The 20,000-nt window shown below is 44.9% G+C and overlaps 2 protein-coding genes across 5 annotated transcripts in view; one reads left to right on the top strand and one right to left on the bottom strand.

The window, feature by feature from the left end:
- Positions 1–3,534, bottom strand: part of rnf157 (ring finger protein 157) — a gene marked incomplete at its 5' end in the record, with an annotated part of 24,664 nt that extends 21,130 nt beyond the window's left edge. For all 3 annotated transcript variants that reach the window (XM_080542583.1, XM_080542585.1, XM_080542584.1), the window contains one exon: positions 3,447–3,534. In XM_080542583.1, coding sequence (XP_080398709.1) covers positions 3,447–3,534 — 88 coding nt within the window. The remainder of the gene's footprint in view (positions 1–3,446) is intronic.
- Positions 3,535–5,087: 1,553 nt separating this feature from the next.
- LOC308167245 (serine/arginine-rich splicing factor 2-like) lies at positions 5,088–9,355 on the top strand. Of its 2 annotated transcripts, XR_013937711.1 has the most exons (5): positions 5,088–5,184; positions 5,377–5,536; positions 6,318–6,533; positions 6,678–8,341; positions 8,916–9,355. XR_013937711.1 is itself a non-coding variant. In XM_080541631.1 (4 exons), exons 2-4 carry the CDS (start codon positions 5,385–5,387, stop codon positions 6,955–6,957), a joined length of 648 nt encoding a protein of 215 aa, XP_080397757.1. In that variant the 5' UTR covers positions 5,088–5,184; positions 5,377–5,384; the 3' UTR covers positions 6,958–9,355. The 2 variants fall into 2 exon arrangements, 1 of the variants encoding a protein (XP_080397757.1); XM_080541631.1 differs by having other exon boundaries at positions 6,678–9,355.
- Positions 9,356–20,000: the final 10,645 nt, after the last annotated feature.

The following is a 20,000-nucleotide window of genomic DNA, read 5'->3' as shown; positions in this document are numbered from 1 at the left end:
CACACCAACATCCTCACCACACCAACATCCTCACCTAACACCACACCAACATCCTCACCTAACACCACACCAACATCCTCACCACACCAACATCCTCACCTAGCACCACACCAACATCCTCACCTAGCACCACACCAACATCCTCACCAAGCACCACACCACCATCCTCACCTAGCACCACACCACCATCCTCACCTAGCACCACACCAACATCCTCACCAAGCACCACACCAACATCCTCACCACACCAACATCCTCACCTAGCACCTCACCACCATCCTCACCAAGCACCACACCAACATCCTCACCACACCAACATCCTCACCACACCAACATCCTCACCAAGCACCACACCAACATCCTCACCACACCAACATCCTCACCACACCAACATCCTCACCTAGCACCACACCAACATCCACACCTAGCACCACACCACCATCCTCACCTAGCACCACACCAACATCCTCACCACACCACCATCCTCACCTAGCACCACACCACCATCCTTCACCTAGCACCACACCAACATCCTCACCTAGCACCACACCACCATCCTCACCTAGCACCACACCAACATCCTCACCTAGCACCACATGAACATCCTCATCTCATGCTCCAATAAATGGAGACTTCGTTGTTGTTGAGTACAGTGGGGAAAGTAAAGCCAGCTGTCTTCGTCATTAGAGAGCCCTGACACACATCCCAAAAACAGATTCTTAGGATTCTTCCCACACCGGTTGCAGACAGGAACGTTTACATTTTGCTGAGGCTATCTCCGAGGCAAACTAGGAGCATATTCAGTGTCCCTGTGCGTGCCTATTTTGTATATTTCTACCTTTGTTTCCCTATTTACAGAATGACACAATTAATCCATAAATCATACATTTCTGTGGAGGACCCATTTAGTAATTAAACCTTCATTATCTAACCGGATCTAAATCCACTTCAATTACTGTAGTTCAACAACCAAAATATATATTTTTTTCTCAAGGTATCATTATAATTAACACCCCACTCTTTCTGGAGACATATCTGAATCTTGAAGATATTTAACAGAGTTTTGGGGAAACATGTCAAATCTGAATATCTTCCGAGATTATTATAAACGAGGACTGTATTTTGGTTTATCAGTTTATTTTTCTAACTGGTACCACCATATACTGCTAATATAAATGTTTCTATTACATTATCATAATCAGCTGAGTGAATAAGCGTCCAAAAAGAAACCTATAATTTCAGGCACTTTGTATGGGTTTTTTAGGTCTAAAACATGTCCCCCAACTCCAAAACCGTTGTATTTGGTGCCAAGAATTAATTTGGTATTCAGAAAATTACAAATGGTATGGTTCAGGCAATTAGAAAGGCACAATTCACCCAATTCAGCTTATGGCGTGGCGAAAAAACAAGTATTGATTAAGATTACATCTTGGACCCCATTGTGGGCCCCATTAGTTTTATTGTAAACCATTAAAGTGTGTACATTATTAAACTAATCATGTTAATATGATTATGAATGAAAAAGTGTAACTTTTTGAAAGGTTGGGGCTTTTTAAAGTTTTCAGTATTGGGGTCTGGCCAGACCCATTGGTAAACAACTTGTGCAAAATATGTTCGTACTTTGGGGTTAAAGTACACGTTTTGTTGGAAGTAGTCCATGGTCCATGTGCATGGAGTTGTTTGCTATCAAGGGTTTTTGTTTGGCATACTGCATGTTTGAAAGTGAAAAACTCCCGGCAGTCGTTATGCTGCCATAGCGTTGGCCACATGTAAGACAGGTGAGCCCAGCGTTCTGACACCACATCCCAGGTAGAGGAACGAGGGCTGAGAGACCAGTTCCACCAGGGACAGATCCCAGGCCAGAGTCTGACTCTGCTATTAATAACACTTGCTTGCTTGCTTCCTTCCTCCCTCCTTCCTTCCTTCCTTCCTTCCTTCCTTCCTTCCTTCCTTCCTTCCCTCCCTCCTTCCTTCCTTCCTTCCTTCCTTCCTTCCTTCCTTCCCTCCCTCCTTCTTTCCTTCCTTCCTTCCTTACTTCCTTACTTCCTTCCCTCCCTCCTTCCTTCCTTCCTTCCTTCCCTCCCTCCTTCCTTCCTTCCTTCCTTACTTCCTTCCTTCCCTCCCTCCTTCCTTCCTTCCTTACTTCCTTCCTTCCCTCCCTCCTTCCTTCCTTCCTTCCTTCCTTACTTCCTTCCCTCCCTCCCTCCTTCCTTCCTTCCTTCCTTCCTTCCCTCCCTCCTTCCTTCCTTCCTTCCCTCCTTCCTTCCTTCCTTCCTTCCTTCCCTCCCTCCTTCCCTCCTTCCTTACTTCCTTCCTTCCCTCCCTCCTTCCTTCCTTCCTTCCTTCCTTCCTTCCCTCCCTCCTTCCTTCCTTCCTTCCTTCCTTACTTCCTTCCTTCCCTCCTTCCTTCCTTCCTTCCCTCCCTCCTTCCTTCCTTCCTTCCTTCCTTCCTTCCTTCCTTCCTTACTTCCTTCCTTCCTTCCTTCCCTCCTCACTTCCTTCCTTCCTTCCTTCCTTCCTCGATGTGATTATTGATCTAGCATGACTGGATAATAATCAGCACATAGAAACGTACTGTTGTGAAATCTGGGAAGTCCCAGGATGCAGTGGGACGGTGTATGGGGTCCCAGGATGCAGTGGGAGGGTGTATGGGGGTACAACCTCCTGATCTGAGGACAGTCATGCAGGCACACTCATCCCTGTACGGACATTAAGAGGACTAGAGAGACACTCTGACTCTGCTGCTGGGTCCTGTTACACTGGTCGTCTCTCTGTCTGTCCTTGAATGATCAACCCCTCCACTCTGATCGGATGGAACCACTGATCTTTATGTTATCTGTCTGAATGCCAGGGTACATTCCAGCTCGGATTCTCTTTGCAATATTAAACCCAATGTCTGAGCAGATGAAGAGTGGGGGAAAAAATGAAAGAAAATCCAATCGTTTTTGATATAATAATCGTCAGAAACGCGTCATTAGAGTCTATGTAGACCTACTTTATAAAGGACCACTGATGGAAAAGGAGGGGCCTGTTCTAGGCTGTGTGATCAGCTTTCTAAACCAACATTTCATCAAATAATGCTTCTACGTGAGTGTGTTTCACTCTCATGCGTCGCAACTTGAATAGATCATTTCCATATGATTTCACCCAAACGGTTTAAGTTTAAATAGCAGAAACGCTGTGGCTCTCAGATGAATGATGCCCTACTAACGGTATAGCCCACTCTTGGCTCAACAACAGTCAGGCTTATTAATGAATCTGGACTGATTCTTTGCATTATGATAATGATTATGTTATTGTCACCGTCGCTATTAGGCCTACTATTTCTTTTTATAATTATCATCATGCAACAAGAGTGAAGTAAAAATCTCGTGGGATACCCGGGGCCTTACTCAAAGCCCTATTTCCCATCGCCTACATACATAGCGCATCACGGCATCACTTACCAGATTTCGGGGGATAACGGTACACTGAATTGGACGGAATGTCCACCTCTTCCACTCCTGCATTCTGTCTGCTAGTCAAAGCACCCATTTCCAGTCAAATAATAAAATCTTAGATTAATGAACATAACAATAACAAATTGTCTATTCTTCTCACAACCTCACTATTCCGTTTCATTTAATCCAGTTCTTATAGCCTTTCCCCATTTCTGTTCGTTGGAGGCTCTGTCCTGGGCTCTCAGTTTGCGGCGCCCCGTGTTATGATCGTTCCGGGGGATTAGTTGTTGTTCTTGGCTGCTTTTTCAAAGCCCCATGGGGGGGCAATCGGGGCAATCGTTGCCTTTCGACCCGTTTGTTTCGAGGCAGAAAAGGAGCGAGCGAGTCCCTTTAAACGGAGAGCGCTTTTATCCAGTGGTGGGTTCTCCCTCCGTGCGCCTCAATGCGGCGCGTTTCGGGGGGCCGCTTTGAGAGGGAAAGGTTCTCCTATGTAGAGAGATGTAACGGTGTGCCCAACATTTTTCCACTCCTCTCTCCCTTTTTCCTCGACCGTGCAGGGATGCTGATCGCTATCGGTGTATCTCGCTCCCTCCGTGCCCCGACTGTCAAAGAGCGATTCTAATGGCTACCCATGTAATGACGTCAGGCACAAATCCGGACTATGGGTTTTTGCGCAGTACAATCCAGCAGCTATAATGTGACCTTCCTTCCTCAAATGTGGGAACAGTTCTCTGCATTGCAGCACCAGACGATAGTCTGAAAATAAACACATATGAGACTAAACCAGCCTATCGTGTTTCACTGGGTAGTTAAACATAGCTATAGAAAGACTTTGAACTCAAAGAAAAACATGCCATCACATGATGATAATAAATCATGCCTAGGGTAGGGGATTAATCATGTGTCGCCAAATCCTTTTTATGCCATGGTGGCACTGCTCTATGAGGTCATGTCTGTTTTTAGTCATTTATTAGGGGCTACACAACACAAGATCATACGGGAGTTGGCAACAATGTTGCGACCGTTCAGATGTTCCAACTTGCTACTCCGGCTCCACTAGGGGGCGGTGTGTCCTTGGTAAGAGCCATGTGGCATTCGATAAGTATGAAACGTGCGATAGCTCGTCACGTGACAAGGCAAAGCAGGCGAGGGCGGAGCAGCCTGGAGAAATCGACGCCGGCCTGGCGCGGCTATGAACATGACCCACAACATACTAACGTCCTTTCCAAAACGTATAAAATAAGAACACATCATGTGATGTGTTTATGGGTCAATAGCAAGGCAACCAGTTTACAAAAAAGAGGGTTTAATAATACATGTGAAACCATGCGCCAGTTCGTGAGCTTAGAATGATAAGGTAACGGTTCTATCTCCGTTTAGAATGATAAGGTTCTATCTCCGTTTAGGTAGTTCAGAGATATTGAGCGTCAAAGTTTTTACATTCCATTATGTTTTGTGAGATGGAACCTTTGTATTTTATTAATTACTAACTCAACATTTTAAAAATAACACCACACAGGCATTAATAAACACCTAATGGATCAGATTATGTAAAAAAAAAAAAAAAAAACGGAACCGGAACAGCCAGCGAAAAGGAAGCTTCCGTTCGGAGCCGCCATTTTATGTTTATGTGTGAGCTGCGCAGAGCTTGACAACAACAACAGACACAATCTCATAAAATTACGATTTTAGGGTTCAATCGAAGGGTTAAAGGGCATATTCCTCCCGTCGTTGTTCTGAAAAGGTACAACAGTCATGAGCGAAACCTGCTGAATTCTCAAACCTTTAATAGTCAAAACATTGCAGGTAACTATTTTATAGAGATTTCAACAACTAACACACACTCGCTCTCTCTCTCTCTCTCTCTCTCTCTCTCTCTCTCTCTCTCTCTCTCTCTCTCTCTCTCTCTCTCTCTCTCTCTCTCTCTCCTGAAAAGGTCCAACAATGAGTTACTACGGAAGACCCCCGCCCGATGTGGAGGGGATGACCTCGCTCAAAGTGGACAATCTGACCTATCGGACTTCGCCAGAGACTTTACGCCGAGTGTTTGAGAAGTACGGCGGCCGAGTGGGCGATGTGTACATCCCCCGGGACAGGTACTCTATCTATCTATCTATCTATCTATCTATCTATCTATCTATCTATCTATCTATCTATCTATCTATCTATCTATCTATCTATCTATCTGTCTGTCTGTCTGTCTGTCTGTCTGTCTGTCTGTCTGTCTGTCTGTCTGTCTGTCTGTCTATCTATCTGTCTATCTATCTATCTATCTATCTATCTGTCTGTCTATCTATCTGTCTGTCTGTCTGTCTGTCTGTCTAGCTATCTAGCTATCTAACTGTCTATCTATCTAGCTATCTACCTATCTATCTAACTGTCTATCTGTCTGTCTATCTATCTGTCTGTCTATCCATCTACCTATCTATCCATCTATCTATCTACCTACCTATATATCTGTCTATCTATCTATCTATCTATCCATCCATCTATCTATCTATCTATATAAACGATGTGTACATCACCCGGGACAGGTACTCTATCTATCTATCTATCTGTATCTATCTATCTAGCTATCTATCTATCTATCTATCTATCTATCTATATAAACGATGTGTACATCCCCCGGGACAGGTACACTATCTAGCTACCTATCTATCTATCTATCTATCTATCTATCTATCTATCTATCTATCTATCTATCTATCTATCTATCTATCTATCTATCTATCTATCTATCTATCTAGTATATAAACAATGTGTACATCCCCCGGGACAGGTACACTATCTATCTATCTACCTATCTATCTATCTGTCTGTCTGTCTGTCTGTCTGTCTGTCTATCTATATAAACGATGTGTACATCCCCCGGGACAGGTACACCAAGGAGAGCCGCGGCTTCGCCTTCGTGCGCTTCCACGACAAGCGCGGCGCTGAAGACGCCATGGACGCCATGGACGGCGCCTTGCTGGACGGCCGGGAGCTGCGGGTCCAGATGGCGCGCTACGGCCGCCCGCCAGAGAGCGGGCGGAGAGGTGGCGGTGGTGAGCCGCCCCGGAGATATGGAGGCTATGGGTGTAGGAGCAGCAGGAGGTAAGCAAGGCCGGATCATTGTTTGCCTTTTTTGCAATGTGTGATGATGATGCATAAATAAAGTTAATTAATTTAATACCAATATTTTTTTATCTACCTGGTTGATAATTGTTGTTTGTGCTCCACCCCCCCCCCCCCCACCAGCCGGTCCGCCAGCCCCCGCCGTCGCAGGCGCAGTCATTCCCGAAGCAGAAGCCGCTCTCGCTCCCGCAGCCGTTCCCGCTACAGCCGGTCCAGGTCCCGGTCCTACTCTCGCTCCCGGTCTAAATCCAGAAGCCCTCGGAGGAGGAGCAAGTCCAAGTCCCCCTCGAGGTCTCGGTCCCGCTCCGAGTCCCGGAGCCGAAGCCCACCTTCGAACAGAGGGTCCAGATCGAGGTCTAAGAGTAGGCCTAAATCCCCCGAGGACAACGGAACCGAGTCTTAACCCGGACCCAGTAAGACGGTATACAGGGGTGGGCAGCAGGGGTGCTTGTTTATGGGTACAGGTTGAACATTGGGCATTTCAGAAAAGGTTAGTCAGTGCAAATGTAAAGGGGTACTGGTCTGCAGATATAGGCCTATTCGGAATATCAATATATATATCGGGGAATTGTCTGTGTAAGGCTATAAAGTTACTTAGGTGGGATGGACAGAGTAAAACTGAATTAGCCTTATCCCAGATATGCAGTATGTGCTCTAGTGAGCTCCTCTGGTTATAGTTGTGATGCCAGAGGCCTACATGTTTACTTACTTACTTACGCCTATCGCTCCTTTTGGAGGAGCATAGGCCGTCGATGTTTGAGGATAACTAAACCAATTGGACTAGACCAAGACTGAGGTATCTATTGATTGAATAGTGTCAGATGAGTGTTTAGAGCAGTGCTCCTCAATCGTTGTCCTGAAGAGCTGCAGTGTATTCAAGCCCAGTGCGATCACACCTGACTCAACCAAGCAATTGACACCTTCAACACCTTGATGAGCTGAATTGGGTGGGTTTGTCCTGCTGAGCTGGGACAAAAAGCCTGCTCTACTGCAGCTCTCTAGGACCAGAGATCAAGAATGCTGATTAGGAGTATTAAAGGTTTGAGGTTTTCATTTTCTAAAGGTTTGGGGGTGGGGTGTTCAAATTAAACGTTCACCTAAATGTGGAATTCTCTCCTCCAAGCTGCTGTCCTGTTTGCAAAGAGAGGAGTTGGGGGTGTGGCAGTATGATAGCAGTTAGTGTGTGACCCGCCCATGTGACCTGCCTGTTGCTGCGGGCGATGGCGGTTGCTATGGAGCAGGTCGTCATGGCGGCGGTTCGGGCTGTCAGTGGTGTATGAGATGGTGGTGAGTGAGGTACGTTCACAGGATCACAGACTGGACACAGAACGCTGTACAGGTCTGTGCCTGTGGTTTCATTGGCCAGTCACAGGGGAAAGGACCCCCAAGGTTTGTTGTCCAATGTGCCTTTGTGAAATGGAGAGTGGGGGCCCGTGGAGTGTGTGTGAAGAGACAATCGGGGCAGTAAGGATTGGAACACATGTCCTGCTGAAATTAAAGAAAATTCAGTTCTTTTCCTAACTGGAAACTGAAATGTTATCATTTTCTGTGACCTGAGGGAACATCAACTTGCCAGCCCTTGTTGGAGAGGTTGAAAGGATTTAGTTTGTTGCATAGTTGAGGCTACTTTCTGTTCAAACCACAAGCTTGTTGTTTTGCTGCATCTAACACATGTTGTCTCGTCTGTTTTCCATATTTCAGATGATTGAGACTTCGCTGTGGACGCCAGCAAGAGCGTAGTGGTCTGCAAGTCGACCCCTCTACACCCACTGATTTCTGACCAAAAGGTTATTGTTACTTGGTCTAAAATGTTTTCAATTATATACATATATATATTTATTTTATTTCAGTTGCCCAGAAAGACTGTACTTTTATTTACCAATGCGATGTTACTCCATTGAACTAGGGCAAACTACATGTTGAAAGGGTTTGATGAGGTAATCATTTTTGATTGTTAGAGTTTGTGCATATGGATTTGTACTTGTATAGTTAGTTACTTTGTTTACAACGAAGGACCTTTTTTATTTTTATGAAGGCTTGTATTAGTCATTTATTCTCTCTACAGAAGAATGTAGATGTTTTTTTTCTTTGCTGTGTTATTTTTAGAAAAGGGAGTAGCGAACCCTAGGAATATATCCACTTGGATTAAAGCATAGACAAGTGTGTACAGAGAAATTAAAGAAAAGGTTAAATGGTCGAACATTTGTAAACATTACTTATTTAGAAATGTGTGAACACCCTAGCAGCTCAGATTTTTGTGCTTGGCGAGTGTTTGTATATCCTTGGTTTTGTTGATGTCTCTGGTTACATTTGCTTCCCTGTGATTCTAATGCTCTCTCCTGTGTATCTTTTGTGCATTAGGCGCAGTTGTGTAGCAGTTGAGTATTGCTGGTTAGCTGTTAAGGTGCGATGCAGTGCGGTGGTGAGATGGTGTGTTGGCGTGTTGCGGTGCAGAGTGCCCGGTGCTGTTCCGGTGCTCGACACTCCGCTGCTGTTTGCCGGTTTGTAAGATCGCAGCTGTGGCAGGTTATACCTCTTTTCCTGTGTTCTGTATGTTCTTTAAATACACCCCCCCCCCCCCCCCCCCGTGCATGATACCTGAGTTTCCCAGTGTCAGAATCAACCAATATGATCATTTGTGTTCATTTTAACTCAGAGGCTCAGAGTTTCCGACTTGAATGCATGAATGCAGCATAATACTCCTCTGCCCTGAGCTGGTTTTCGAGTTTCGTGTTTCACAGATGTCAAGTGTGGCTGTAGTGGAAGGTTTGTAAGGGCATTCCAGTTGCTTGATGAATTAATCTTGGTTCCTTAATTCCTTTGTGAACTCTCAGATGTCTTGTAACTGCTTCAGGTTGAATGCTAATAAAATAACTTTTGTGGTTAACATTTTTGGTCTGAAAGAGTGTCCTTTGTCTTGACCGTGTAGTGAATTACACAATGACTCACACACAGTGGCGGGCGGTGCATTTCACACCTAGGCCTTCAGTGATGTCCGACACATTCCTACCTGAATTATTCTACCTCTTAATACCATCGTTATGACGCCATGGCTCTAGAAACTAGACAGAAACACAGTATAACCGGGCGTTGCATCACCTTAACATAGTCAGACAAGTACAACAGAGTTATATTAATATTTCCGAAGCATTTTTAATCAATAAATCCGCATTTACAATGAAGAGTGTTAAACTAACATCTTTAAGATCGCTACATTACCCACGTCTGTCGTCTCGTCCACCATAATAGCGACAAAGGGTGCCTTTTTAATCTCCATTTTGATCTCTTCTCCCATCACTTAAGCAATAGCAAAAATCAGGTCGTTTTGTATTTTGCCTGACGTCCCAGTAAACACTTTGTTTGTGGACAGGTGGTAATGTAAATCTGGGTTGTTTTCAGCCAGAAAAGAAATAAGCTCAACGTAGTTTCCTCTGTTTGTGGACTCGGTGCTTTCATCGTGTCCCCTAAATGATAGTTATTGTTTACCCAAAAACAGGACACAATCGATCAGTATTATCGATCAGTCAACGAAAGCTTTCGTTGTGATGCTCCGTTTCCCTGCGCACTTTCAAAAGTTTCACATCTACCGGCATATACGCATCTCAATAGTCAGTGGCGTGCAGTCAGGTGAGGCAGGGTAGGCAGTGCCTCACCCAGGCATTTAAGAAAGAAAAAGAATATCAATCTTTTTAAAATATTTTAGTATTATTTTTTTATCTCAATTTTTTATTTTTTTATTTTTTATTTTACTAATTATTCTTAACTTTAATGTGTTAAAATGTTGTTAAAATCAAAATAAATGATGTAAAATGTGTTGTTTTAAAAATATAATGCATGCCCTGGCACCAGGAGAGTTTGCTCCCAAAGCTAGCTGATTGCTGATTGCTGGCGAGAGGCACCTGTGTGTGCGAGAGGCAGACTGTGCTTGTGCTTCTGTGCTATGCGAAGTGATAGACCAACGGTTTCGTAGGTTTGCGCATGCGTAGTCTGTTCTCACATTGTCTTCATTGATGGACGTTGAGGCACAGTGCCACGCTGCTTCTGACAGCATGATTGACAGTTTGCGTTTGGCTTGTTTGGCTTGCCGTAGCGTTCTTCAGAACAAGACAATGGATATTGGCCTATGTTGTGTGCGCGTCAGAGACACCATGTGTGCGTTGAACAATCAGCGCGAACAGTTTGATAGTTTATATGATCGTTTTGAACAAAAATGCAATGAACTGAATCTTTCGGAAGACAATTCTCGCCACAGCAGATCCCCCAGAGATGAGAGGAGGAGACTGTTTTACAGTGTTCTTGACAACATCACTGTACAAATGAAGGCCCGGTTTCACAATATGAATGAGCTTGCTTTCCTTGGCCTCGTTGACAGCAAGAAATTTGCGGAGATGTCAGTTAATTTTGACTGTGACAAATTGGAAAGTCTGTCCAAATACGCAAAATACTTTGATCTAGTTAGATTAAAATCTGATTTGGTGGGATTATACTGTTCACACATGGTCCAGGGAATGTCACCTGTACAACTGCTTACATTTTTGAGGGACAATGACCTGCAGGAGACAGTACCTCAGGCCACAAAGCTATTGAAGCTGGTCTTAACTATACCTGCTACAACCGCTTCTGTGGAGAGGACCTTTTCAGCATTAAAACGCATCAAGACCTACAGCCGAAATAGGATGGAACAGGACAGGCTTTCATCTTTGGCTCTGATTTCCATTGAAAAGGAGAGACTCATGAAACTAATGAATGCACCAGACAAGGAGGACTTCTATAACAAAGTGATCAGCATCTTCGTCCAGAAGGATAGACGGATGGACTTCATTTACAAATAAAGTAAGTGCCCCCCTCCCATTGGCTTTGTGCATGTTATAATGTGATGGTGGTTGTGGTGCGCTGACACCAAACTCATTCCCGGACAGCGCTGCCTGTCTTCTCGCTCTCTCTCGCTCTCTCTCCCTCGTCGTCTGTCTCATTCAGACGACCGAATAGCCTATAGTAGTAGTAGTATAGTATATAGTATATATAGTATAGTAGTATAATAGCCTATAGTAGTAGGCCTACTTCTTGAAGAAGTGAGTTTTGAGCCTGCGTTAAAAGATATAAGGGCTATTTGATTGTCTTTATAGTATGCGCTATGCCATTTAAAGTCTGGCTGCTGCGTTACTCGCATGATTTTTTTAAATAGCTCACTGCCTACCCAGCCAATGACCTCACTGCACGTTACTGTCAATAGTGCGTATCAATAGTGCGTATCAATAGTGCGTATCCAATCAAAAGACGTGCTGGGTGCTGACATCATTGAGCCTTCCAGCAGGCGCCGTTGTTGCTTTTGCTCGCATCTACGTAGGTTTACTAGGAACGCCACAGGTTTTCTCGTTCCAACGTTAAGTTACAGGTCGAATCCGCGGCACCGCTTAACGTGCAGGCAGGCAGATTTTGGAGCCCCCTAGCAACACATTTTGATTGGATAAAAGCTCTAACATAAAGGCCAGCCCTCCAAATCTCAATCGGAGACTGGAAGCAGCGCAACCAAGAGGAAAGCTATGAAATGAAGAGAATAGACTATGGGGAATCATTAATACATATTTGTGGAAAAAATATATTAAAATAAAATGTATATTCTGATGATGTTTAGGCCAGCAGAGAAGGCCTTGCTGGCCCTGACGGCACACCACTGCTCACACACAGACAGCAGGCAATTGGGGGGGATAGTCGTAGGTCAGAAAAATATAGAATGAGGCTGAAATAAAAGCTTTCACCTTTTACACTCAAGAGGGCTAGATAGTCTTGACCACCCAGTTTGGTATAGTAGAAAATGATCTAGGGCCAAGAGTGTCTTTCATGATCTACCCAGATCATTAAGACACTAATTCCATCTATGTTCAAAGTAGTGGCCAGATAACTAACTTTTACTAACCAGTAAAAAGGCTAAAATAGTTATCGATGAACCTACTGACCACACTGCAAGAGACTATAGAGGTTTAAGTGGTATTAAACTGTAAACATTGTAAACAACAACACCCGTCTGCACATGGGCAGCTGGTATAACACTAGGCATGTGTGGCTTATGTTGCGCATGCATTATGCGTACTGATGCGATTATCTGCAAAGTACAGCAGGGATAAAGTAGCTTGCAACGCGATGGTCAGTTTGCTGGCCTCCTCCCACTGTTCATTAGGCCTCCTCCCACTGTTCATTAGGGTGTAGGGTTGAGAGAGAGAGAGAGAGAGAGAGAGAGAGAGAGAGAGAGAGAGAGAGAGAGAGAGAGAGAGAGAGAGAGAGAGAGAGAGAGAGAGAGAGAGAGAGAGAGAGAGAGAGAGAGAGAGAGAGAGAGAGAGAGAGAGAGAGAGAGAGAGAGAGAGAGAGAGAGAGAGAGAGAGAGAGAGAGAGAGAGAGAGAGAGAGAGAGAGAGAGAGAGAGAGAGAGAGAGAGAGAGAGAGAGAGAGAGAGAGAGAGAGAGAGAGAGAGAATCATCTGTCGACCTGGGCTACTGTACTTAATTAGGTCATACAAAATGTGCGGGGCGTTACCGTCGGAAATGACGTGTGGCTTCGACAGATGCTGTTCATGACTGTTTTTCCACAATTGTTGGAAAGTTGCAGAGCGGCAATCTGCTACATGACATATCGCTGGAGGGAACGGGTGCATTGTTGCCATAACGGAATTTCTTTGTTATAATAATCTGTTGGATTAAACACCTCTTTATAGAATTCCGGCACCCTATCATACATCCGTGCTTTAAAGCACATCAAGCTGTGGTCACGCTGGTTTATGAAAGAGTTAAGCGGGGGAGGAGCTTTGTTATGCAGAATTTTATGGATGAGACAGATGTTTTTGTATTTGATCTTCACCACAGCTTTACACCAGGAGAGGCAGGAGGAGGTAGACATCAGAAAACGGGCTCATTGTCATGTATGGGATGGAACAGGAAATGGTGTCATACCTTTCCATGCATTACAGCCAGCCCGTCCAACAATTGTGTACACCTGTCCAATCTGCTCAGATCTCAAGAAGTAGATGGGGTCACAGGTTGATGTAGAATTGGGGGAAGTATTTTCTTAACACTAGAAGAGTGAGGGGTCATGGTGACCCCTGTGAGTATTTTTTTTTATATATCTTTGCACTCGATAAAATTTCAGGACCCTCCTTTCATGGCTTTTACTAGATATCTGTGTTTTACCACCCAGTATCCTTACATTTTCAAAATCACTTCAGGATAAGATAGTAAAGCTGTTTTGCAGTTTTTTTGTGTCGGAGGCAGGCTAAAAAAGAAGCGCCCTCTAATGATCTTTGTGTGTAAATAGCAGATTTACATTCTAAGGCGGCTCTACTAGTTGGTAAAATAGGCACGGCTGTCGTAGTGTTAATTCAGTGGTTCCCAAGGCTGCACCCTGAGGAGCTCCTAGTGTGGTCAGCTGCAGAAGTAGACACAGTGGGGGAAATAAGTATTGAACACATCAACATTTTGTCCAGTAAATGTATCTCCAATGAGCCTATCCAAGTGAAATTTGCACCCAATTGAACATTTGTGGAAGCATCTGAAGATCCAGATTCACAAGAGGGCACCCTGCGATCTTCAAGATTTAAAGACAATCTGTGTAGAGGAATGGGCCAAAATCACACCTGAATACTGCAGGCGATTAGTTACTTCATACAGAAAGCACCTTGAAGCTGTCATTACAAACAAAGGCTTCTCCACTTAGTATTGAATTCATTTCAGTTACCGTGTTCAATACTTTTTTCCTGTTTCATTCCACTTTATTCCACATAACTTTATTTACGGACTTAAATGTTTAGATTTTTTGTCTGGATTGTTTGAGTTAATACCAAAGTCTGGTGCAAAGTTCACTTGAATAGACTCATTGGAAATACATTTGCTGGACAAAATATTGATGTGTTCAATACTGATTTCCCCCATTGTATGTGACACATTCTACTGCTTTGGTCCTCATATCGGCAACCAATCAAAATGTTCAGACTTTTCTTTTGAAACACGGAACTACGTTTCAACGTTGTTTGAGAATCACAACAAAAGAAAAGAAAGGAAAATCATTACGTCGGATCCCGCTATGAGGACCAAAGCATTAGGGCATGTCACATATTGAGCATGAGTTCGTATTAGGGATGGGACGATACACTCAACTCACGATACGATGCACCTCTCGATACAGGGGTTCACGATACGATACAGTCACGATACGATATCATAAATAAAACAAGATCAGTGTTTCCCCTAGGTTTGCTGCCTTGGGGGGGTGGCCAGCGTCATGTCCAGGGGTTGGAGGAGACACAGACAGGACTGACAGACAGGTCCATTAGAGGAGGGTCAGACAGACAGACAGGTCCGTTAGAGGAGGGTCAGACAGACAGACAGGTCCATTAGAGGAGGGTCAGACAGACAGACAGGTCCATTAGAGGAAGGTCAGACAGGCAGGTTCATTAGATTAGGGTCAGACAGACAGACAGGTCCATTAGAGGAGGGTCAGACAGACAGACAGACAGGTTCATTAGAGGAGGGTCAGTCAGACAGACAGGTCCGCCTGTCGCCCCCACACTGCAGAACAAGGCTCTACTAATCATGTGTTTAACAGGCAGCATTAACACACACACACAGACAGTCACACATTCAGACACATGCAGACACACACACACACACACGCACAGACACACACACACAGAGACACACACACACAGACACACACACACAGAAACACAGACACACACACACACACACATGCACACACACACACACACACACACGCACACACTCTGACACTGCTTCTAATAAGAGGGAGACATAGCAAGCAAGACGTGTGTGCATGTGTGTGTGGTTAGGTGTGTGTGTGTGTGTGTGTGTGTGTGTGTGTGGTTAGGTGTGTGGGTGGGTGTCTTGACCATCTTCAAGGAGGCCAATCAATGCCTCTACATCTCAGGATCTTACAGTAACTTGTTAATGTTCACCATGGTAACCAGAGACAGGGGGGGGGGGGGGGTGAGAGGGAGAGAGGGAGGGGGGGGAGAGGGGTAAACTATTTCTGTATAGAATATTGTATTGCAAAGGCGAGGGAGGCTGGGAGGTGGAAGATAGGTAGGGAGAGAGGGAGGGAGGGAGGCTGGGAGGTAGAAGATAGAGAGGGAGAGAGGGAGGGACGCTGGGAGGTGGAAGATAGGGAGGGAGAGAGGGAGGGAGGGGGATAAACTCATATTTCTGCACTCATTTCTATTCTATGGAGTGTGGTATTCAGGGGTAGGTGGATGTGGGAGGGAGGGATGGAGAGAGGGATGTGGCAGGGAGGGGTGGATGGAGGGATGGAGGGAAGGAGGGAAGGAGGGAGGGAGGAGGTCAACAGTTTATCTATCCTGGTTTTCAGAAGTGTGTATTACAGGGTTCTGTACATGGCTTTGCTTTGATCCTCCTTATTGGAAAATGATCGCTTAAGACCACAGGGACCAGGGCTGCATATAGGGGGCGCAGAGGCCTGGGGTGTGTGTGTGTGTGTGTGTGTGTGTGTGTGTGTGTGTGTGTGTGTGTGTGAGTGTGTGTGTGAGTGTGTGTGTGTGTGTGTGTGTGTGTGTGTGAGAGAGTGTGTGGTGTGTGAGTGTCTGTGTGTGTGTGTGTGTGTGTGTGTGTGTCTGTGTCTGTGTGTGCGTGTGCGTGTGCGTGTGCGTGTGTGTCTGTGTGTGCGTGTGCGTGTGTGTGTGTGTGTGTGTGTGTGCCCATGGTTTTATTGCATTATGTCTGTGATGGATGTTGATGTGTAGACACTGCCAGTGCTGTGATGCATTATGATGCATATATGTATAAAATCATTATCATTAATTCTAAGACATGTGGTGATTAACCGGTTTGCGTCCTAGAAAGGTGATGTGAGCTTCTCTTCAAATAAGGTAGGCCCAAGCAACAATTGAGTTGTTGGCAGATATTACAATTGGACCACGTTTGGTAGTGCATATGGGTTTTTCCTGCATAGAGAATTATGAGGCGGCCGCCTCCGACAAAACTGCAATTGCGGCACTGCACCGACGTGGTGGCGGGATAAGTTAGCTTTCGTTTTCGCTAGCGAAATAGCTGATAGTTGATGTTGACTGCTCAAGGAGAATACATATTTGAAAGTACAGAATGCCTGAGAGCCTTATATTGCATTATATTACATTATATTTTGATTGGTCATCTGGTGCCTGAATATTCTGTTTTCCTTTTAGGTGGTCCTTTTCTGATATTGTTGGCTTAGGCTATGATAGAGCGTCTCTTCTATCATGTAGCCAATCATTTCATCATTCTTGCATTGTGTTTTTGTTAAAAAATGGCATGGGATATGTGTATTGAGAAAAGTATGTGTGTGTGTGTGTGTGTGTGTGTGTGTGTGTGTGTGTGTGTGTGTGTGTGTGTGTGAGAGAGAGAGAGAAACAAAGAGAGAGCGCTTTTGGCATCAGAAGGTTTTTGTAGGTAGCCTACTTCTCTAAAGAGCATTAGCTGCCAAGTCTCACGCAATCGCCGTGAGACTCACGCATTTCAAACAGTTCTCACGCTCTCACGCCGCATCTCTATTTCTCACGGCGATAAATAACAATTGATTGTTAAGTTGAAGCTTTCGCTCTATTGTTTTGGAAGGACAACGCAGGTGCATTCAAGTGGAAACTTTACGCACCTGCTCGAAAACTTTGTATCTATTGTTTGGAAGGACAACGCAAGTGGATCACAGAACGCGCTATATGACCATCGTTTCGTGAGTAGAACAAAGCTGAAATGCCCACGCTCTGCTCTGCCCTGGGACAAATTGTTTGATACAATGTTTGATGTTTGATGGAAGCGCTTGTGAAGTGTTGATAACGTGGATGTCTGTCAAAGCCGACAATTGAATAATTGGGGCGGGAAGGAATTCAAGCGCTTAGTACCTCAAGCGCTTACGTAAAAGCGCTGCTTTTCACCGTCAATATAAAACTGTCACGTTGTTCCATGCAATAAAACAACATTACGGCTCTATCTATCTAAATAGAGGACTTGTGCGACGTAATGGACGTCGAAAGTAACACAAAACCGGACGAAGGTCCAATTCAAAATGCAAATGAAACATTAACTAAATTAATTGGGACACGCAGAGGGAATCTGAGTGCTGAGAGCCCACAGGTCCACAGAGGACGCCATAGCGACGACTCTCCACGCCACTCTATCCCACCTGGAGAGGGGAAACAGCTACGCGAGACTGCTCTTCGTGGACTTCAGCTCCGCCTTCAACACCATCCTTCCAGACAGGCTAGTGACCAAACTACTAGACCTGGGTCTATCACACTCTATATGTGCGTGGATCAAGGACTTCCTGACCGACCGCCCCCAGAGGGTGCGGGTGGGCCCCCACACCTCCACAGCCCTCAGCCTCAGCACTGGGTCCCCCCAGGGCTGCGTGCTAAGCCCCATCCTCTACAACCTCTACACCCACGACTTCACCCCCGTCCACCCCAGCAACTACATCGTAAAGTTTGCAGACGATACCACCGTGGTGGGATGTATCTCGGGGGGGGGACGAGGCGGCGTACAGGGATGAGGTAGAGCAACTGAGCAAGCTGTGCAAGGTTAACAACCTGCTGCTAAACAAGTCAAAGACCCAGGAATTCATCGTAGACTTCAGGAGGAAAAAGTCTGAGATCCAGCCCCTGCTCATCGACGGAGAGAGCGTGGAGAGAGTCTCAACCCTCCGATTCCTGGGACATCACATGCGGGATGACCTGGCCTGGAAGGACAACACAAAAGGCACCATCAAGAGGGCACAACAGCGGCTATACACCCTGAGATGCCTCAGGAAAGAACACAACAAGCAGGAGATACTGGTGGCCTTCTACCGCGGCGCAGTGGAGAGCATCCTCACCTACGGCATCTGCAACTGGTTCTACAGCTGCACAACAGCGGAGAGAAACGCGCTACAGAGAGTCGTGAGAACAGCACAGAAGATCACCGGCGCCCCCCTCCCCTCTCTGGAAGAGCTGTACAACACACGCTGTCTCAGGAAGGCCTCCAAGATCTCCAGGGACCCGACCCACCCTGGGCACGTACACTTTATCAGGCTGCCCTCGAAAAGGAGGTACAGGACCCCGGCCGCTAAGACAAACAGACTGAAGAACTGCTTCTACCACAGGGCCGTCAAGGCCCTGAACACAGCAAAGGCCTAAGTTCTGGGCCCAGGACAGTCTGGACGGATTGTATGGCAGCTAGTGCTGAGGCACAAACATGTACATTTCAAGCCTGCAAACTGTGACACTTTAAATAACGTGAAAAAATACTTTTGTGCAATATGACAACCCTAGTTGACTATCTGTGCAGTATAGTACAGTGGATTGTGTACATAGCCTTTATTTATGTAAACCAGCTCCTTACCTTCTTGTGATTTTATTCTTTTTCTAAAAGTTGTTTTTTTTCTTTTTTCTTTCCTAACACCAGGGGAGCCACCCCTCCTAAATTTCGTTGTTTGGTACCTGTACTGTAGCAATGACAATAAAGTCCATTCATTCATTCATTCATTCATTCATTCATTCATTCATTCATTTGACAAGAACAATTAAGGAAATAAAAGCTCTGATGCAAGAGAATGATGTTGAAAATGTTGTCAATCGTATGGATGTGTTCAATACAAATCTCAATGAATTCAAACGACTTCATAAATCAGTGCAAGTGCTTCACCCTGAGGAGGAGAAAGGGTACGACCGGACGGACTGGTATGAACCAAAAATTAAACGTTTTATGGAATTTCAAGATGAACTTGATGTATGGATACAGGCTGCAATGGATGTTCAACCTAAACACACAACTGAATCTCTGCACCATGATACTGTTGGGCCTCATGACAGTGTCTCACACTGTTTTTTGTTTCTCTACTGTAACATAATCAGGTACATTAATAATAATGATTAATAATTACAATTTACAATACAAATACAACAATTGGGGGTCCCTCAAAAATTTTTGGACAAAATCACCCACCAAGCCCTCATTCTGACCCAGGAAAAACCCTGGTATGTACTGTATAACATGATAGCCATCTATGAGCAATGCACTGTATATAAGATGATGACCATGGGTCTTTCTGCTGCTGACCATGGGGCTGAGTCCTGTTGATGGGGCCAATTTTTCTTTTAGAGTCTGTAGGCTACTGTATTTGTTTATTAAGATTTCATAAATATGATATATTGTCTGAATTGTTTTCTTGTTTTATAAAATGTAAATTATTTTCATTTCTTGTGCTGGTTTATTATGAACAACATGTAAAATTGCAGGAAACTAGCACAAATAATTGGGTGGGAGAGAGGGGCTGCCGCTGCCAAAACGTGCACAGTTTTGGGTCGCTCCACCGGCAAAAAATCTCACTCCAAACTTTTGGTGAAACTTGGCAGCCCTGTTAATCATGTAGATGTTCAGTAGATCAGTCAAAACTATCTTTTTGGGAGTTTACAAAT

Source organism: Nansenia antarctica (genome assembly GCF_963989245.1).
Source record: "Nansenia antarctica genome assembly, chromosome: 11".
Classification (NCBI taxonomy): Eukaryota; Metazoa; Chordata; class Actinopteri; order Argentiniformes; family Microstomatidae; genus Nansenia; species Nansenia antarctica.
This window is presented reverse-complemented; position numbering and strand designations above follow the sequence as displayed.